Consider the following 21,058-nt stretch of genomic DNA (forward strand, 5'->3'; position numbering starts at 1 on the left):
TATGTCGTCTTTTGACAGAATGACATTTTTGGATGTGGTGTAGTACAGTATGACGTTTTTTGGCATAGGTATGTTTTTTTCGATATACTGTAGTAGGACATCTATAATCTCGAGATGATTGTTTATATGTTCGACTGTTTATTTTGGAGTTTTTTTTCTTTGGAAATCAAACCATGAAAATTACATTTACACTGGAGGGATGTACGTGACGCAGTATTGCTTAATTAAAATGATTCTGTTGTGACGTACTGACACAGTACATGTCAAGCTGGCATCTCCACAAAGTGTAGTTTGACACTGTATAGTATGAGGTTTTTTGACATAGTATGAAACTTGAAATGTGTTGTTTGTACACAAGACATTTTGTGACAGTTATCAAACAAGTTGCAGATCAACCTAAAGTAGTGAATGGAAGAATCTTCAGTGACAGGATCACGTTTACATTATAAATATACTTTTTTTTTTAATGGATTTTCAAATTCCACAACAGTCAGTTACACCAACTGAAAAAACACGCACAAGCTGTTTGGTTGACAAATTGTTCCCGTTCCTCCTCAGTCTCTCCACGTCACCTCCACCTCGTCCGTCCTGAACCTGAGGAGGAAGCAAATTCATATTCTAGTGTCGTTTTGGGGAAGAACATTGGATGTTTTGTTTTTTTCAACCGGGGTCTTAAAATGTTGTCTCCATGCAGCGCTGGCGATCGCCACGACATTTTTCATAACGACAAATCAACACGATATATATATTTAAAAATCACATTTTCTAAATGCTTTTGTTATTTAGACACAGGGTCTCATTCCCAAGAGAGACTTGGTCGAGACAACAGCAGCAACGCAACACAAATCATAAAAGTGATGAGTGAAAAAATGGTGATCCAATTTTAAATACTATGATTTCTTCAAAGTAGTTTAAAACTCCTGAGGAGAATCATGCAGGTTGAGGGGGCGGAGTAGGACCTTTCCAAATTCTGCACGGACGGAGGAGAGAGACGGACGTGGGTGAAGAGCTGGGCGGCCGCCGGGGACGGATCCTCTAATGAAGTGGTTCCAGTGCAACGTTGTGCGTGTGGATAATAAGGAGCCGTCAGGTAAAGAACACAGACCCTTCTGAAACCAGTGGCTCAGGTTCACACGCCACGCAAACCAAAATAACTCCGTCAATACTCCATCACATCTGCAGACACGCGCCCGCTCACTGCTTCCCTGACACCACTGCAACGGAGCCTCGTTACACCACCCGCCCCACAACGCGTCGCTGCGCCGAGTCGTACCAGGCGGGGGGACAAAAAAAAACAGGCCGCATCAATCAGGCCGCCGAATCGTACGTAACCGTGACGACGGCCGCATGGGGAGCTGGTGGACGAGCATCCAACAGCGTTGCTGTAGAGCCTGCGCAGAGCTTACCTCTGAGTGATCCAGGAGTCGTCCAGCTGGGTCACCTGACCAGACCGGAACATCTCCCATCCCGCCTGCGCGATCATGGCCCCGTTATCGATGCAGAACCTGCCGCATGACGTTGTTAATACAAGTTCAACAGAAAATTCACATTTATAGCTTTTTCATAAGAAACAACGTCCACAGCCGATACTGTAAACACTACACATTTGAAACACCAAACACTGTAAACACCAAACACTGAACCGGCGATTCCCAACCTGTGGGCCAGTGGGCCGCCAAATCGTGGGCAAAACACATTGATTTTATTTAAAAAAATAGATATTTTTTAATTAATTCCAAAAACGTTTTTAAATGTAAAAAAAAAAATAAAATCATTTCATGTTATTTTTTTCTTTGAAACCATTAAAAATGCATCATCACTGATAGATAGGAACTCATGGCCGGGTGAACTGTGCTCGTTGTTCAACGACCAAGCCGGACCACGATTGACGTGCACCTGTACATTTTTCAACTTGCAGTGATAATCAAGATGAACAGTTGGCAGCATCAGGCAAACTGAAAAGGAAAGAAGCCATTGGTGCATCATCCACAAGCCATGTCCCAGCGAGACAGTCCCGCCTGTCAAACAAAAAAGAAAGGTTCATACCATTGAATATTTATCACTGGGATTTTTTTGGACAGGCACAGAAGACGAACCGTCGCCGCTGTGCGTGGTGTGTTCCGAAATTTTATCAAACCAAGATCTGAAGCCGCGTGAACTGCGCCGTCACCTCCAGACAAAACACCAACGGGACACGTCCAAGCCGCTTGAATATTTCGATAGTAAACTCAGGGAGCGTCAGGGCGAGAAGAAAGTCATGGAAACGTCATGTACGGGCACCGAGAACGCAGCGGCAGCAGAAGCGTCCTATCGGGTCGCCCGACTCATAGCCAAGCCTGGTGGGCCGCATACATTCGGGGAGAATTTAATTCTTCCTGCCACAAAAGAGATGGTGGGGGTGATGTTGGATGTGAAGGCGTGCGAGCCAATCCACCTCATCTCATCGTGTGATAACTCAGTCAGGCACAGGATTGATGAGATGGCGTTTGAGACATTTGACATTTCACTGCATATATGTATGAAAGTATGTATATGTATGTGACGAATAAACCTCTTGAATCTTGAAAGATTGTAAGAAAGAATGTGTCAGAACAGCTGACAACGCGCGTACGAGTCGATTAAAATGCCCTCCGACTGGATGAATGGACAGACATCACAAATCTGTCAAAGCTGCTTTCCGATGTAAGGTATGAAAACAATGGAGAGATCAAAGAAGAGTTCCTGTTTCGCAAATCTTTACCGAGGCATTCAACCACTGAGGCCATTATTTGACATTCTGAATGCGTTTTTAGTTTCAAACGGGATTGATCGGTTCAAATGTGTGGGAGTGAGCGCTGACGGGGGCCCGTGCGATGCTGGGCCAGCACAGTGGAGTCATCACCCGGGTGAAAGGTGTGGCTCCACTCGTAGCATCTGTCCACTGCAGTATACACAGAGCAGCACTGGCCATAAAGAAAATGCTGCAGATCTAAAGACTGTTCTAGATGAGGCGGTCAGAGTCAACATCATCAACAGCCGCCCACTGCAATCACCTTTATTTCCCGTTTTATGCGACGAGATGGGCAGTGACCATAATCAGCTTCTGTTACACACCGGGCGGCTCCCAAGGAGGATGCGACTTTTTGAACCGAGTGATGAGATGAGGGTGTTTATTCTTGGGCACGAAGTTTGAACTTGCACATGGCTTCAGTGGTTTTGAGTGGCTGGCTAAATCGGGATACCTGACCGACATTTTCAGCTACTTAAATGGACTCAACCTCTGTCTCCAAGGAAAAGCAGTGACCGTGTTCAATGTCCAGTATAAAATAGAAGCGACCATAATAAAAATGGAGATGTGGGCCAGGCGAGTTGAGCGGTCAAACTTTGACTCGTCTGAGAATCTGTCCGATTTTTTGACAGAGGAAGAAATGCGGCTTCCCCCTTACAGTGATCAATCATGTCAAAGACCACCTGCGCGGTTTGAGGACCAAGCTGCGCAAATACCTCCCCATCCCAGATGTGCAGTGCAGCTGGATGGAAAACTCCTTTCGCCAGCCAGTGACGAGACCCTTGAAGGCCTGGGCGCAAAAAAAAAAAAAGAGAAGGACAATCCTGTGGATCTCTCCTGCGACAACGCATTGAAACTGGCTTTCTCTCAGAAGTACCTGACAAACTTTTGGCTTCATGTTGCTTCTGAGTATCCCGATCTGTCCAACAGAGCTGTGCGATTTTTGATGCCTTTCCCGACGAAGTACAGGAATAAAGTGAATGTTGATCCAGATCTTCTCTTCAGACTGTCGTCCCCTAAGCCAGACATCAAGCATTTGGTCTCTGCCATGCGACATCAGCCATGAGGTGAGTCAATATTAATGTGCTCCTGGTATTGGTTTCATCAGCGCTGGCGTTAGTAGTTAGGCTACATTCAAAACACTTCTCCCTTCAGACAGCGCTTACTAGATACTGTTACTAACGTTACGCAAAAGTTCCATAGATAAAAAGTTATTTTTACCCCACCTCTTTTTTTGTTTTACCACTACTGCACTGTATGTACAGTGGGGCAAAAAAGTATTTAGTCAGCCACCAATTGTGCAAGTTCTCCCACTTAAAAAGATGAGAGAGGCCTGTCATTTTCATCATAGGTTCACTTCGACTATGAGAGACAGAATGGGGGGAAAGAATCCAGGAAATCACATTGTCTGATTTTTAAAGAATTTATTTGCAAATTATGGTGGAAAATAAGTATTTGGTCAATAACAAAAGTTCATCTCAATACTTTGTTATATACCCTTTGTTTGCAATGACGGAGGTCAAACGTTTTCTGTAAGTCTTCACAAGGTTTTCACACACTGTTGCTGGTATTTGGGCCCATTCCTCCATGCAGATCTCCTCTAGAGCAGTGATGTTTTGGGGCTGTCGCTGGGCAACACGGACTTTCAACTCCCTCCAAAGATTTTCTATGGGGTTGAGATCTGGAGACAGGCTAGGCCACTCCAGGACCTTGAAATGCTTCTTACGAAGCCACTCCTTCGTTGCCCGGGCGGTGTGTTTGGGATCATTGTCATGCTGAAAGACCCAGCCACGTTTCATCTTCAATGCCCTTGCTGATGGAAGGAGGTTTTCACTCAAAATCTCACAATACATGGCCCCATTCATTCTTTCCTTTACACGGATCAGTCGTTCTGGTCCCTTTGCAGAAAAACAGCCCCAAAGCATGATGTTTCCACCCCCATGCTTCACAGTAGGTATGGTGTTCTTTGGATGCAACTCAGCTTTCTTTCTCCTCCAAACACGACAAGTTGAGTTTTTACCAAAAAGTTCTATTTTGGTTTCATCTGACCATATGACATTCTCCCAATCCTCTTCTGGATCATCCAAATGCTCTCTAGCAAACTTCAGACGGGGCTGGACATGTAGTGGCTTAAGCAGGGGGACACGTCTGGCACTGCAGGATTTGAGTCCCTGGCGGCGTAGTGTGTTACTGATGGTAGCCTTTGTTACTTTGGTCCCTGCAGGTCATTCACTAGGTCCCCCCGTGTGGTTCTGGGATGTTTGTTCACCGCTCTTGTGAACATTTTGACCCCACGGGTGAGATCTTGCGTGGAGCCCCAGATCGAGGGAGATTATCAGTGGTCTTGTATGTCTTCCATTTTCTAATAATTGCTCCCACAGTTGATTTCTTCACAACAAGCTGCTTACCTATTGCAGATTCAGTCTTCCCAGCCTGGTGCAGGTCTACAGTTTTGTTTCTGGTGTCCTTTGACAGCTCTTTGGTCTTGGCCATAGTGGAGTTTGGAGTGTGACTGTTTGAGGTTGTGGACAGGTGTCTTTTATACTGATAACCAGTTCAAACAGGTGCCATTAATACAGGTAACGAGTGGAGGACAGAGGAGCCTCTTAAAAAAAAAGTTACAGGTCTGTGAAAGCCAGAAATCTTGTTGTTTGTAGGTGACCAAATACTTATTTTACAGAGGAATTTACCAATTAATTCATTAAAAATCCTACAATGTGATTTCCTGGATTCTTTCCCCCCATTCTGTCTCTCATAGTCGAAGTGAACCTATGATGAAAATGACAGGCCTCTCTCATCCTTTTAAGTGGGAGAACGTGCACAATTGGTGGCTGACTAAATACTTTTTTGCCCCACTTTATGAGAATGCATTTGATTGTTAAAATAGACGTCTTCTGAGAACGCACTGTTTGGCTCCTGTCCGAAAAGGTTGGGAACCGCTGCGGTGAACACTAAACACTGTAAAAACTTAATACTGTAAACATCTTTCCTTCATTTAACTTGGCACATTGTAAGTTGTTTACCTCTCGTCCGTAGCAAACAGTTTGGCTCCTCTCTCTCTGCACATCACCTCCATCATCTGCTGCAGCCGCAGGTTACCTGGACAGGAAGCAGCACAGCTCCTTCTATTGGATCCTTCTACATCCTAGACCACTAGCTCCTAGACCCTCTCCTAGACCACCCCCTAGGTCCTAGACCCTCTCCTAGACCGCCCCCTAGCTCCTAGGCCGCCCCCTAGCTCCTAGACCGCCCCCTAGCTCCTAGGCCGCCCCCTAGCTCCTAGACCGCCCCCCTAGCTCCTAGACCGCCCCCCTAGCTCCTAGTTTGATGAGATGACAGCATAACCATAATAACTGCAGATGCAGAGCTACTCACAGCCGACGCCCCCTACAATGAGCACTTCCTGGGAACCACAGTGAGCCATGGCCCTCTCCGTGATCTCCACCAGCATGGAGAAAAGCGTCTCCTGTAGGACAGAAAACCGCTTTGAAAATAAACATTAAAAACCGACAGAGTCGTGACTTCCCTTGTGGCCGAGCAACAAAAACTCCCTAACGACCTGGACTCCTGCTGGAGATAGAAGGAACTACACCGCCGCAGCTCTGCATCTGTAGTTTGCTCATTTTATTCGGCAGAGAGGAAAAGTTTCTCCCAAAAAGAGGAGAGACTCCAGACTTCTGGAATGTCTCCTAGATCCTACTCTGTCTCCTAGTTTGTCACCTGCAAGGAGAAGCAGAGGTCCTCGGCGGAGCACTGACCAGAGCTCAGATTCTTCTCCGCAGCTTCCTGTGGAGACAGGTTTGAGAAAAAGTGAATTTGTTGAAGTGAAAAGGCAGAAAACTGTTAAAAACACAATAGAATTAGTAACAGGGTTCATTATGGCATCACAAAATTTAATTCAAGGACTTTCAAGTCCAAGTATGTTTATGACTGAGGTCATAGATAAATGTGGTGTTGTAATGTACTATATTATATTGACAGGTATTGACATACATGAGGGGGACAGAATCTTAGACACACATCTGAATAAAACGCAGCTCAGTACAACACCAGCACCAACTATGACCTTGATGCTAAAACAGATCATTGAATCCCTCTTCTATGACAGTGTAAAAAAAACAAAAACCTGAACATTATAGGCAACATTTATGGCTGAGCTGGTGTACTGGATTATATTGGACTGTGCAGGTATACCTAATAAAGTGTACACTTTTATATGAGGGGTGGGCTGATCACATTTTGCAATCTGATACGTAACCGTCAAATGTACCCCAAATAGTTGGATCGGTGATCGGATGGTCCGAATCTGAAAAAACGTAAGTTGCCTAAAAAAGGCAACTTTTATTGTGAAAAAAAACATGTTATTTTTGCCAGAGGCGAACGCGAGGGAAAAAGGCAAATTAAGAATTGACGTGTACTGTAAAAGTAAAAGTGTAAAGTAAAAGTGTACTGACGCTACCAATGTCTTCTACATGTACTAAAATACGATTGGCGTGGTCGTCAAATCTCACATTATGTTGTTGCTGTGCGGTAGCAGATGGGCAAATATTGTTATAATCCATGATCCACGCAATGAGTAGTTGCCGGAAGCAACACGTTACTGCATCCATGTTTGTTTTCACTTGCTGCCATGTGCAGATACCATAAAGCACCGTGACGTAAAATATTGCCGTAAAGCAGTTCTGCCGCGGATTTGCAACATAGCTGGGGGGAGGGACCAGGGACAGTGCAGCTGACCTATCACGTGGGCGTGATCAGATAACGCAATGTATTTTTCATTGACGGACGGCAGAAATACCCAATGAGAGCACGATTTTTCCGATCAAGGATATAAACTCAAAATGATCGGACGACAATCTAACCGGGCAAAACGGGACGATAGTTGTTTCATCCAATCAGTCGGCCCGCCCCTAATGGCACTGTTTGAACATCCCAACAAAGTATTGATATTAGACCTTTGAAATGGATGGAATTGCCTCTCACCTCGATGTAGGACAGGATCCCAGAGAAGGAGACGTCCATGCCCTTGACCGTGTACGGCAGCTCCACGTACTGCTGCCCCCTGTAGGCAGGAAGTACTCCCAATAAATGCCCTCACACTAAACTACTCAGGTAAAAAAGACAAGTAGCAACAGTGACATTTCTTTGAGCTTTACACTGAATCCAAAGCCCGATCCGACTGTTGGAACGCCACGCCCACCAGTGGACGACTGGATTTCAAATCACAAAATTTGTTAGGGGACAACTCTGAGAGCTTGGTCTTCTTGATTTGTTATTTATTTTAAATAAACAATGAATTAATATAAAAACATATTTATTGATAGCGATTATGGTGACACACAAAATGAATGTTAATAACCTTATTTTATATGCGCAACTAATTTATTTGGTTTGAAACCAGTTCCAATTTCTCTGGTCGGTTGGATATGACATTTGTGGATTTCGACGCATCCCGAGCCTCGATCCGATAGAGGAATGCATGCACCGTGGAGGGGGTGTGGCTTGTAGCAGAGGGGCGGGGGCTTATCACACGGTTTCCGATACAGAGAAATGAATGAGACTTATGGCGTGTCATCTTTCGTCGGATTCAGTGTAAAGGCGACTTAAATGTTTGAGTGCTTGCTCCTAAATGCACTTTTTTAAATGTAATAAAATATATGTACACATTTAAACAGAAGTTAACAGGAAGTAGCACTATTCTTACTAGAGAGCCCAATATGAGCATTAGCTTTAAATTGAGATGCAGTGGAAACTGAATATACTTAAGTACATATAAGTACATATACTAGAGAGACGTACTTGAGCACAGTATCAAAGTACTGACTCACTTCTTGGCCATCTGCTCGATGTTGTAGCCGGGGCTGGGCTCGTTGGAAATCTGTAGAAAAACAAAAGGACGTGACACTTCCAGACGGGTTCCTAAGCTCTAGATAAAAACAAAAAAAAAACAACAAAAAAAACAGATCAAATCCAAGTGAGAACCTTAAGGACTCTAGCAAATCTGTCCAGGCAGTTGCCCACGGCGATGTCGATGGTCTCGCCAAAAATCCTGTAGCGCCGCTCAGAGTACGCGATCACCTGCACAGGGAAACAACAAACAGAATATTCTCCAATACAATACGTGACATTGTATTTTATTATTTGGTATTTATATATTTTTAATTACTCGCAAAGACCTTTGTATCGAAAAGCGCTGCGTCAATAAAACTAAATGAACGAAAATGAAAGCAGCGATGAACGGGGGTACTGCCGGGATACCGGTTGACACAGCTGTGACACTGCACGAAGGAGCAGGATGTTATTTAGAGGAGTACCTTAAAGTATGAAACATACAAAACAATCTACTGCCAAAACATGTGAAGTTTGGGGCAGATTGTTGTCCATGTACAGCTGAGTTACAAACCACTTCCTGTTTTGTAGTGAAAGAAACGTGGAAATACGCCGTTTGACAAAAAACATAAACTTTTAAAAACTCTTCATTGTTGAGGTATTTTATACACGTTGAGCAGCTTTTAATTTGTCAATATCGCCCCTTTAACACGTTTTTACACACGTCTCCCTCCACGAGCTGCTCGCTAGCGCCACCTGCCTGCGTGTTGCCCCCGCTGACGTACAGCACGGTGGGGTTGTCGGCCTGCGTGACCAGGCGTCCCATCTCGATGTGTCCGATGCAGTGGTTGACGCCCACCAGCGGCTTCCCCCAAAGCTGGGCCACGGTGCGGGCCACCAGTGCCACGACCACCAGGGGGGCCCCCATCCCGGGTCCTGGGGACAGGAAGACCCAGACAATTCAAAAACGTTACATGTGCAACACTGATAATAACAGATCTTATTATTTATTCCATTATTATTATTGTTATCATCATTATTATAATTATTATTATTTTATTGTATATGAAACATTTTTTCCATCTTCTAGTTAATTTTTGGGTCATATATTGTCAATTGCTTAGACTCATTTTTTGGTTTATATTTATTCTTTGTATTGCCAAATTTGTACTGCATCAGTCATTATTATGTTTACCTATTTTTTTTTATGTGAGCTGCTGTGATGTTATCCATCATCCTCATGTGGATTGAAAAATGATAAATAAAATATTAAAGTGATCATCATCAGTTTATTTTGTTTAAAAAAAAAAAAGAATCTCAAATTGTATACTTTTTCACTGGCACTTTTGTAATGCATCTGTGTTCTGCATGCTGCTCCTCTACTGTACGTGCTGCTCCTGTTGGTAGCGGGGTCCACCACCAGAAGAGCTTCAAGGCAGCCGCAGTGGAATATTGTTGTATCTTCTTCATGTTTATAAGTACTATTTGAGATCATTCAACAAGTATTGTTGCCTTTCATTTTTGGGGGAAAATGTATAAACAAATATTTTGCCAAAGTCACATTTAAATTTGAAAAAGATTATGTAAATAATGTCAGGTTATCATATTTTGCAATATATTCTTGGAGGAAATGGGCATATTTAGGAATGCAGTGGATAAGTTAAAAAAAAAACAAGTTTCTGTTTATTTTTCCACCAAGGCGGAATCTTAAAATAATTAATATATTACAAATACTTGCTTGCTTAGATTTCTATAAACTGTAAACTGTATAACCACATATTTCAGAAAAAAATACATATTTTGAAATATATTGGAAAAACACAAAGATAGACAATGGCGTTTTATTATATTTTGTGGTATATTGTAGTCTGAAAATGTTGAGCAAAACGGGGGCAGTGTCCTTCCACGGTTGTTGTCACTTTTTATTTTTTGGTGCATTCTTCTGGCTGAATCACAATACAATCATATGATATTATAGTTCATTAATTTATTTCCGTGAAATCTCATCACTTTCACATTTAGACATCATCATATCATAATACATCTCATCTAAAGGAGTGGTTTACTCAAAATAATTACCCAAAATCTGTCACAATATTTAGAAATATTTACACACACACACACACACACACACACACACACACACACACACACACACACACACACACACACTAAAGTATTCTACACAAAATACTCTGTTCTTACCTTTGGTGTAGGCCACACAATCTATATCAGCGGGCGTGAGCCCTGCCTGCTCTAGCGCCTCCTTCAGGACGGTTAGTATCACTGCACGGTGGTGCCGCGCCGTCTCGCTGGGCAAGAAGCCTGAATATAGAGGAAAATACAGTTTAGGCGTGGAACACAAAATCTGGATGTATAAACCAACACTAAGGTTTTATGTTATAAAGTTACGTAGGTTTTTAATAGATAAAGGTTTTAAAATCATACTTGCCCGGCCGGGCGGTGTGACGTATGTCCATCCAGTGTTGAAGAGGTTTTAAGGTTATAAAGGTTTTAAAGTTACGTAGGTTTTTAAAGCTGTACGTGCCTTGGCCGGGCGGGGTGATGTACGTCCGTCTGGGGTTGGATAGAACTTCTCCATCCCGGATGATTCCGATGCCGATCTTGTTGGCGCTGCCCTCGAACCCAATCACCACCGTCATGGCAGCTGGAACCAAAACAAGGGGCGATAATGAAAATGTTTGTCATAGTGATAGGAATAAAAACAAAAACAGGAGGAAATACAGCAAGCAGCATTTTCCCGGTTCAAACCTTTTTGCGCTCAACAGAAGGAAAAAGCTCCATTGCTCAAAATGAAAGCCGCAAGGAGCGGGTTTCAGGCTTCACAAAGCTGACCAAAGTCACTTCAGCTACTTTAATTCTGTTTTAAGAAGGAGTGAGACAAGAACTGCGCACTCAAAGCTCTGCTTTATGGCCTATTTCCTGCTAAGCCCCGCCCTGTGCAAAGATATTTTCATCGATGGCGGTCGTCTTTCTCGACCGATCTTGCTCATATATACTAGAAATGTGTATCTCAGTCCCGTGATGTTGTACACCAAATTTGGTGTCCATACAGGCAAACTCAAGAAAAGTCTATTCACATTACTGTTTTTGACGTCATGCAAGTTAGCAACAAATCTATCATGGCAAACTTTTATGGTCCCAGAGGTGTTGTGTGTCAAATTTCAAGTCAATAGGAGTCACAGTGTGAGGGGCGTGGCCTTTCCTTTATTTCTGCTTTTGGGCCTTAATTACAGTGCCAGCATCTGGCCAATTGGGCTCATGTTTCTTGGGAAGCATTTGCACATATTTTCCAGTTATTCACCAAGTGTTATGTTAATAGCTCTCCCAGCTCACGGGTATTTGAGACACGGCATAAGTGAACAAAGAATAATAACCCGGCAAAAATACAACAGGGTTCTACCTTTGGGGTTTGAACCATAAATAGGCATTAAACTGGCAACATGCGGTTAAGCTAAAGATTATTTAAAGGCGCAGTGCGTAGAGTTCAGTTGCATGTAGCAGTGAGGTTGCAGTTGCCAACCAACTCAATACCCCCTCCCTCCCCACGGCGGTGCAACATGGCGGCCTCCGTCAGACGGTGGCTGCGAAACACGCAAAAAGTCCTTTTCTAGAGCCAGAGTGTGGTTTGTCCATTCTGTGCTACCGTAGAAACATGGTGGTGCAACATGGTGGCTTCTGTGGAAGGTTACCCGTTCCCTAAGTAGATATAAACGGCTCATTCGAGGGTAGCGCCAACAGAAAGATTATTATTTATATGGGAATAAACACTAATTTAAACACGTCACCGGCGTGTCTACGCCGGTCTCCACGTCAGTAGCTACACCGGTCTCCATGTCACCACCGTAGCCACGCCGGTGACGCGGATCTCCATGTCGCCGCCGTAGCTGCTGACGTGGAGACCGGCATAGCTGCTCCCCCCACAGTCACACTTGTGAATATTATATTCAATTTCTATCAAGTCTATTCCGTAAATTCTACACACTGGAACTTTAAAACATTTTTTTTTTAATTGCGATACACAATAACCCTAGAAAATTCCAAAGAAATGTACAAATTGGCAATGGGCAATAAATTTAGGAATTAAAAAGTATTTTGAAAAAAAAATTCTATCTTGTATATTATATATACAAGACAGAAAAATTGGCAATATACAACAAAACAAAAAAGACCTAAAAAGTAGAACACATTTATCAAAATACAACAAATCTAATAAAAATACAAAAACATAGCAATGTGCAATTAACTTAGAAATGTACTAAACATATCCAGTTGGCTTTACAATCAGAATCAGAATCAGAAATACTTTAATTATCCCAGGGGGAAATCACTTAAATGAATGAACAATGAACCTAATTTACAAAAGACATGGCATTATGTAATAAATCTAACAATAAATAAACCTCTGTGAGAGCAACGAAGTGAAAATGGAACATTGTGCACGTTTACACACATATATATGTATAGTACTCTGTACACATACTGTGAATACATACATATGTATAGTAAACTCTGCATATGTACTGTGAACACATAAATGTATTGTAAAATCTCTACATATACTGTGGATACATATATATGTATAGTAACCTGTACATATACTGGGAATACATATAAGTACAGTAAAATCCTTACATAACCTGTTGAGATATATATATATATATGTGTGTGTGTGTGTGTATAGTACTCTGTACATATACTGTGAAAAGTATTGTAAAACTGTACATATACTGTGAAAACGTATTGTAAAACCTCCTCATATACTGTCAAGAAACATATGTATATTAAAATCGGTACATATTGTACATCTGGACTGTGAATACATACATATAAAATGGAATTAGCCTGATCTTATATCATGCTAGTGGCCCTTGGTAGAATATGACGTACATCGTGTAGTTTGTGGTAAGACAGAAACAGGGAAAAACTAACTTTTCAACAAGTGTCACTAAAATAAAATAAAAACCCTAAACATGAAGTTAAATCACCTTGTTTGTCACCGATTTGAAGCCAGAATGTGAAGTTTAAACGGAATAAATGTGGAGAAGCTGAGTTTAGAGCTCAATCCCTCCGCGCCGTCAGAAGGACCCAAAACAATAGCGGACCTGTGAGGCGCCTGACTACATGTGTTACTTGTTACTTGGTCTTTTATATTTTGTGAAATGTTTTGTACATCGAAACGCCTTTGGACCCAGATTAGTTTAAAAAAAAAATCAGCAAACCAATATCTTAATCGACGAATGATTAATTACCAGTGGGGGTTAACCAAATTAACCAGGCATATTTTGAGTAAGTCGGAAAGAAGTGCGCATGGGTCCTTCCTGAGAGCTCAATAAATGTAATACATGCAGTTACTGCAACCATGTCATAGATGAAATAATACTTTTAATAAATACAACAACGTTAATAATCATAATATATGTGATGACTATAAAACATTTGGAGAAGGTGAAGTCTGCCACAGAGCGCCCGTAGGCGGTCAGAAGGACCCTAAACAATAGCAGCCCTTTGAAGCGCCTGACGGAAAATGTAACGACGGTCTTACGTATCTGCGTTAGAATGTCTTTTTTATAATGTTTTTAACGTCGAATCACATTTAGCCGCCATTGGTTCCGATTAATTACCAAATCAACCGTTAAACCACTCAAGTTATGCTGAATAACAACGGGAGACGCTAACGAAACAGGCATATTTCTCATGGCCCAGTCGGAGAGACGAGCGCGTGGGTCCAGAAGGCTCCTTTGTTGTGGTGAAAGGTTCGACTCTATTTTCAGAGTCAGTTCCTGACGACTCACTCGGTAAAAAAAAAAAGAGTCGTTCCGTTGGTCCGACTCTGGGTTCGTTGGGTCCGGTCAGTGTAGCGCACGGCGAGCGAGGGAGGACTTCCTGAGCCGTGACCCAGGGGAGGAAGAGTCGGGAGGAATTTGGGTGGAATTATGCAAACCCTGCCCCGGGGAATAGGTTACTGACTCGAAGTAATTAATTGTGGCAGAGAAATGCAAAAGACGAATCACAAATATAATCCACTTCCCTCAAAATTCGATATGTTGGCGGTAATGTGAAAAAGTAAACCAGCCGCGTTGACTCCGAACCGATCCAAGCGCCTCTCCCCACTCATCCACCCGGGCTCCGTGTTTATGTTCCTTTTGGGAGGCGGAGATTCGCTCTTTTTGTCCGAGGGGCTCCGGACCTCCGCGTCGCTTCCACGACTCGTTCAAAACAGACGGCTCGTTTGCGAGCCTCGCGTCGTCACCGCTTCCTTTGTGTGGGACTGAAGCTGCGGCGCCATCTTGCTGCGTAAGTGCAGGAAAAGTGTTTAAAATGTGTTTTCTAACGTTCCGTGTCGTGGAGCCCAACGGGCCCTTTCCAAGCCGCTTGCTTGGGGTTGGTGGAGCATGTTGCCTCTGCGCCGGCGTGAGGGCCAGCGGGCCGCCCGGCTCCGGGGCTTCCAGCTCAGCCTCACGGTGGCAGCGTGCGGCGTCAGACTCCTGTTCAGTGAAAACTGAGGCTTCACACAAACAACATGAAAACATTTCATTCTGTATGTTGTGTGTGAAAAAACAATAATGTCAAGGTTTTTATTTCACTTTCTGATATAATGGTTATTCATTTGTAATGGTGTGTGTGTGTGTGTGTGTGTGTGTGTGTGAGAGAGAGTGTATGTATGTATGTGTGTGTGTGTGTGTGTGTGTGTGTGTGTGTGTGCGTGCGTGTGTATAGTACTCTGTACATATACTGCTGAAAAAAATATATGTGTGTAAGTGTAATATTTAATTATGATTACTACTGTTGATGTTATTGGTGTGACAGTACAAGTGTCTCTAAACACACATCAGGTTTTTTTTTTTGTTTTTTTTTTTTAGTGGCCCAAGTTGATTTAACCCTTGAAGCCACTGCCCCAATGTGTGTGGGGAACCATGCTCATTGGCACAGGTAAACCATTGGCTCTCCATTTTGAAATTCAACCTGGGCCACTCAAAACTCACAACACCTGATATATGTTTATAGACACTTGTACTGTCACCTCAACAACATCAAGTGTAGTAATCCTAATTTAAAATGATATATATGGTCTGTATGTATGAATCATTACAAATGAATAACGATTACATCAAAATGTTAAAATAAAAACAACCCTGACAGTGTATTTCCTTACACCCAATATAATTAATGACATTTGTTTTCATATTGTCTGTGTAAGTACTTGGTTGATCCTGATGGGGCTCTGATAGAAAACCAATTATTCAATCAAAACAGTCAAAATACTTTCTGCACAGAACAGATGACAGAGCAGCTGCTGAGGTTAGCTCTGAATAAGGAGCCAGGCCCCTTGGAAAATTTGAATCAGAGGCCAACTTCAGCTTCGTGAGGCTGTGTGTGTGTGGGAGCGGGTTTTTGTTTGGGCCAATGATACTCATCCCATCAAGTGAAAGAGTGTCATTACCTTCCGGTCCCTGGAGCACGGAGAGCTTGGTGAAGTGTTGTTAATGAGACTTTGCCTCATAATAACCCTTTATAATGCACCTTATGCCCCCTCTCCCCAGCGGTGCGTGTTGCGTGTCTGCTCGGAGGGTTCGGATCCAGAGCAGCTTCCAGGATGAAGAGGGGGAAGAAGAGTGAAGTGGACGCTGCGGAGGGAGAGCAGGACAACGGTACCGGTTCCACACCCGGGGAAATGGAAACATCTGGCAAACTTCATAGTATTTGGGGGAGGGATTGAGGGGGAGAATTGTAATAAACCTGAAATATATTGAGAGAAACAGATCCCTTTTTTAGGTGTCGATTGGCCCGCCCCTACAATGCAGCCCGTTCCAAACAGGCATGTTTTCAACGGGCACAGGTCTAGTACACAATAAACCTAAGTTCAACGAAGGCAATAGAAGAATAAGAATTATAAGAAAATTAAAACTTTTGGCAGAATATAATATATAATTAACCTACAAAGGATGGGCACAGGAAACCTATCAATTAACAGTCAAAGAAAAAAACAAAACAATATATGAATAATAATATTTCGGCAAAAGTACACTTAACCTAATGAGAACCAATAATGCAAACCCCAAAAATTAATCCCCCCCCAAAAAAAAGAAAACGTACAGATTTGACAATAAAGCGGAGATGTACTTTTTGTCTTGCCATGGCAGCAGCAGCAGCGAAGAAGGCGAAGAAGACGAAGGAACCCGAGGCCCCGATCCTCTACGACGACCCCCCTGACAAGATCTATAGCCAAGATGGCCGTCCTGCCACCACCAAGATCACCTCCTGGAACGTGGATGGACTGAGGGCCTGGGTGAAGAAGAAGGGTCTGGAGGTGAGAGGGTGGGGGTGGAACGATAGACTTGAGTATAAATGGATGTGGGATGTGGAAAACGGTCCATCCATCAAACGGACGCTCTGTTTGGCCCCTGCAGTGGGTGCGTGAGGAGGCCCCGGACGTGCTCTGCCTGCAGGAGACCAAGTGCGCTGAGAAGTCCCTTCCGGCCGAGATCACCTCCATGCCCGAGTTCCCCCACAAGTTCTGGTCCGGGTCGGTGGAGAAGGAGGGCTACAGCGGCGTGGCCATGCTGTGCCGGACCCAGCCGCTCAACGTCACCTACGGCATCGGTAAAACCTTAAAGTGACTGTGGGGAAAGTGGCATTTATGACATTTTCACAGCACCAAAAATGTTTTGTGGATGTAATGGGCAACCAAAGCGGTCCCGACTAAACCGTGTGGTCCCCTCCCCCAGGCAAGGAGGAGCACGACAAGGAGGGCCGCGTCATCACGGCCGAGTTCCCGTCCTTCTTCCTGGTGACGGCCTACGTCCCCAACGCTGGGAAGGGCCTGGTGCGCCTGGACTACCGCAAGACCTGGGACACGGACTTCCTGGCCTACCTGAGCGAGCTGGACCGCCGCAAGCCGCTGGTGCTGTGCGGGGACCTGAATGTGGCCCACCAGGAGGTGGACCTCAAGAACCCCAAGGGCAACAAGAAGAACGCCGGCTTCACGCCCGAGGAGCGCGAGGGCTTCACCCAGCTGATGGAGGCCGGCTTCGCCGACAGCTTCCGCCATCTTTACCCGGACCAGGCCAACGCCTACACCTTCTGGACCTACATGATGAACTCCCGCGCCAAGAACGTGGGCTGGCGCCTGGACTACTTCGTCATGTCGGAGGCCCTGCTGCCCGGCCTCTGCGACAGCAAGATCCGGAACCAGGCGCTGGGCAGCGACCACTGCCCCATCACCCTGCATCTGGCCGTGTAGTCCGGACCGCTTCGGACCGGTTCATACTAGTTTACGACTTTTTAGATCTGGTTTATACCGGTTTAGACTGGTTCATATTGGTTTAGAACTGGGCCACACGGCGAGGAAACCTGGTTACCATGGTGACGTGGAGTTTAAGCGTTCTGTCCTGAGGGTTGACTTTGTGCTCTGCTAGAATTGAAACGGCGCCGTGTCTCGACGTCAACACCGTGCTCTGATGTGTTCGGCGTTCCAATATGGCGGCGGTTTGTTGTGCTCTCAGTTTTTTTTTCTGTTGTTAAACTTCTGTACTACTGAATAAAGACTCTTTGTAGAAATGTTGGTTCTTATTTGTTATTTCCACCAGAACGCAGTAGCAGGAGGTTTTAGTCGATTCGTCAACGTTGTGGTAGAAGCCTGAACGGTGTAATAATACCAAGAAGAAACGTTAATTCTGAGAAAACACTGAATCTGCTTCAACTGATCTGATGTAAACTGCAAATTATATTTAGTATTTTGTTCCAACATTTCTCTGTGGCTTGAAATCTCCTCAAAATTGGGACGAATATATAATTGTGAGGGTGTCGTGACATCCATTTAGATTCAGAGGATCACAACGAATCAGTTCCACAACAATCCACCGATAAGACTTATGGAAGAATGACAGAGAAAATAACAAGTTCCCAAAGTGACTGTTTTAATGAACTAAAATCAATTTGAGAACTGATAGTTACCTGCAGGTAAACAGAGAGAGCGGCCTGGGCACAGAAACCCTAACCTTAACCCTAACCATAACCAATCGGAAGATTTATACCACAGAAGGCCGTCACCACTAAAATGACACTACTAGGTCATTATTGCCCCATACAGCATCAACCGGTCCAACTTCTGTAAATACGTCATTATTGTCCCACGCAACAACAAATGTCACCTGTCCGTCACTGTGGCTGCAGCTCTGTTTCCACAGAGAACACAATGAGTTATAAAAACCAGAAGGCTTTGATTTAGAGGCAAACATAACATAACATGAATTTATTGTGTTTGTTATATAAAATAATTACAAAGTTTGTGTTTATTCTTGTTCCAGATGCCTCAAAATAGCAGAAAATCGAAGGCAATAAAGAAACAATTGTTCAAACATCCAGCCTTGATAGACGTCAGTCACACTGTTCTCAAGGAAAATACTAAAGAAAAAGACTTTGAAAAAAAACTATGAAATACAAATCAAAAAAAGACAGAAAAACATAAAAAAATGAAATATTGAAATGACATCGATGAAAACAAATGAAGGTGGATGAGAAGCCTTTAAATATAACTGTTGATTCCCTGTATTCCCGGTGTTGAGAGGCTCATTTCATCAGGATGATTAACAGTTTGGAGACTCCAGGAACAAACAGTGTGCTGCTATCAGTTTAACAGCAGGTCTTAAAAACAAGATCCAGAATGTTTGCACATGGACGCAAAATGGCCTAGATGATGTTTTGATTAAAGGAGCTAATCTTTATCGGGATATAAAAAAGTCTGTGTGAATGGTAGAATTAAAATAAAGATAATGTTCCAGGAAGTGATTATATTGCGGGGTTAGGATTAGGGTTAGGGTTAGGGTTTACATTTCTGGTCCAACATTTACAACTGAATAATTATACATTTTGTAATAAGTGTCAATATAAGAATATTTGTTTAACAGAACCTCGAGAACTTGTGACAGCTAGAATGTACAAATAACTGACCTTTTGTCCCAGAATTCACAGATGATGTCACACTGCACAGCATGAAGATGACTATTGTGGCCGGACAATTAAAATGTTGTTCTATATGACAAATTTGGGTCAGAATCAGGGTGTAGAAGGAAGGAAAATCTGCAAAATGTGTATGCTATATTTATTATTATTATTATTATTATTATTATTATTATTATTATTATATGCACAATGTTTTAGCAGACAGTGTGGGAGGCTATTGTGCTGATGCAGGACACCACAGGAAACATTTTTACAGTTAAGATGAATGTTGACACAAACAAATGTCAGAGAAAAGGTGAGAAATATATTAAAATATCTTCGGTTGTAATTCATTCCCATGCATGCTGCTCAGGGCAATCGCAGTCCACGGCTCTTCTGCCAACAGCGCCGGCGTCTGGGCAGTCAGAAGGTGTGGCCAGAGAGCTGCACAGGGAGTCAGACATATAGAAATGAGCTGCACATGCCTCCCAGACAGTGTGCCCAACTACCAATCACTGATCACCATTTCTTTCCCGCCCTGCGTTGCTCTTTCTAACCTTGTTTTAAACTTCAACTTCTACTGTGCCTTAATTTAGAACGTCATCTTATTAATTTATTTCATATCTACAAGTAATAAAAATCTGAGGTGACCTCTCCCTCGCTGCAACCGACACAACCCCTAAGCTTTATGCAAATGAATGTGTGATGACGACATGAATATGCGAATGAGCAGATGATCTAGTGAGTGTAAAAGTTAAATTGTTATAAACTTTGTTTGTGGACGGACTAATCGTTACAGAGGAAATCAGAGACATATACTTTATGTTAATAAAGTATTTCATCTTGTACAAGAGGAGCAGTTTCAGTGTAACAACACAACAGACGCCACAGAGGAAGTGCTTGATTCTCACTGGAGATCTGAGTTTTTTTACACAGTTTTCTAGGAGCGGCGAGGTTGACAAGTCATTGAGATGTCGGTCAGCAGACGTCGCGACGCCTCCGCAGGGGTCCTGCTGATGAGACAGTTTAGCTGACGGGGCAATTTTGTTGAGACAGATCATCTTTTGAAGTTCCCTTATCTGATGGTCGAGACATGTTGCCTTTCTCCTCTTCACATTAAGGCACAGAAAGTGACTAGTTCATGTCTTTTTTTAAGACATGAACTTTATTTAGCCTTTATAAGAAAAGCAAAGTACACATACCTTGTACAGAAGTTCATGTAAAAAGTACATCAAAACATACACATATAAAATTCTTATAACGGAGACTTTTAGTGACGTTTGGAGCTAGTGCTAGCTGCTTCCATTGGAAAAGGAGCTGGCAGCACTGCAGGAAACAACCATACATATTTATCAGTTTACTGTACTTTCCCATGCTCACCTCCGGGCCTCGGCCTCTGGGGTGGAGTCGGGCAGCTCGGTCCCCCTTGTCTCCGGCAGCAGGAAGACCAGAGCGCCGCTCAACAGGGTGGTGCTGCTGAACACGATGGTGGGAGCA

At 43.3% G+C, this 21,058-nt stretch overlaps 3 protein-coding genes across 4 annotated transcripts in view; 1 reads left to right on the forward strand and 2 right to left on the reverse strand.

Annotated features, from left to right (window-relative positions):
• Positions 1 to 60: 60 nt before the first annotated feature.
• Positions 61 to 13,702, reverse strand: osgep (O-sialoglycoprotein endopeptidase). The gene is made up of 12 exons (XM_080022034.1): positions 13,606 to 13,702; positions 11,145 to 11,264; positions 10,802 to 10,921; positions 9,357 to 9,532; positions 8,750 to 8,845; positions 8,596 to 8,645; positions 7,751 to 7,829; positions 6,488 to 6,553; positions 6,143 to 6,233; positions 5,791 to 5,866; positions 1,407 to 1,505; positions 61 to 594 (listed from the first exon to the last, which is right to left on the reverse strand). The coding sequence occupies exons 2-12, from the start codon at positions 11,257 to 11,259 to the stop codon at positions 555 to 557; spliced, it is 1,008 nt and encodes a 335-aa protein (XP_079878160.1). The 5' UTR covers positions 11,260 to 11,264; positions 13,606 to 13,702; the 3' UTR covers positions 61 to 554.
• Positions 13,703 to 14,777: 1,075 nt separating this feature from the next.
• Positions 14,778 to 18,178, forward strand: apex1 (APEX nuclease (multifunctional DNA repair enzyme) 1). 2 transcript variants are annotated; one of them, XM_080022708.1, is made up of 5 exons: positions 14,778 to 14,914; positions 16,162 to 16,269; positions 16,765 to 16,928; positions 17,029 to 17,221; positions 17,347 to 18,178. In XM_080022708.1, exons 2-5 carry the CDS (start codon positions 16,215 to 16,217, stop codon positions 17,859 to 17,861), a joined length of 927 nt encoding a protein of 308 aa, XP_079878834.1. In that variant the 5' UTR covers positions 14,778 to 14,914; positions 16,162 to 16,214; the 3' UTR covers positions 17,862 to 18,178. The 2 variants fall into 2 exon arrangements, with proteins under 2 accessions (XP_079878834.1, XP_079878833.1); XM_080022707.1 differs by having other exon boundaries at positions 14,780 to 14,914; positions 16,762 to 16,928.
• Positions 18,179 to 19,911: 1,733 nt separating this feature from the next.
• Positions 19,912 to 21,058, reverse strand: part of LOC307246398 (solute carrier family 22 member 13-like) — a gene marked incomplete at both ends in the record, with an annotated part of 9,759 nt that continues 8,612 nt past the window's right edge. The window contains 2 exons of the mRNA XM_080022318.1: positions 19,912 to 20,005; positions 20,942 to 21,058. The exon at positions 20,942 to 21,058 is cut by the window's right edge and continues 90 nt beyond it. Of these exons, the coding sequence (XP_079878444.1) occupies positions 19,912 to 20,005; positions 20,942 to 21,058 (211 nt within the window). The remainder of the gene's footprint in view (positions 20,006 to 20,941) is intronic.

This window comes from Zeus faber (assembly GCF_960531495.2).
Source record: "Zeus faber genome assembly, chromosome: 21".
NCBI lineage: Eukaryota > Metazoa > Chordata > Actinopteri > Zeiformes > Zeidae > Zeus > Zeus faber.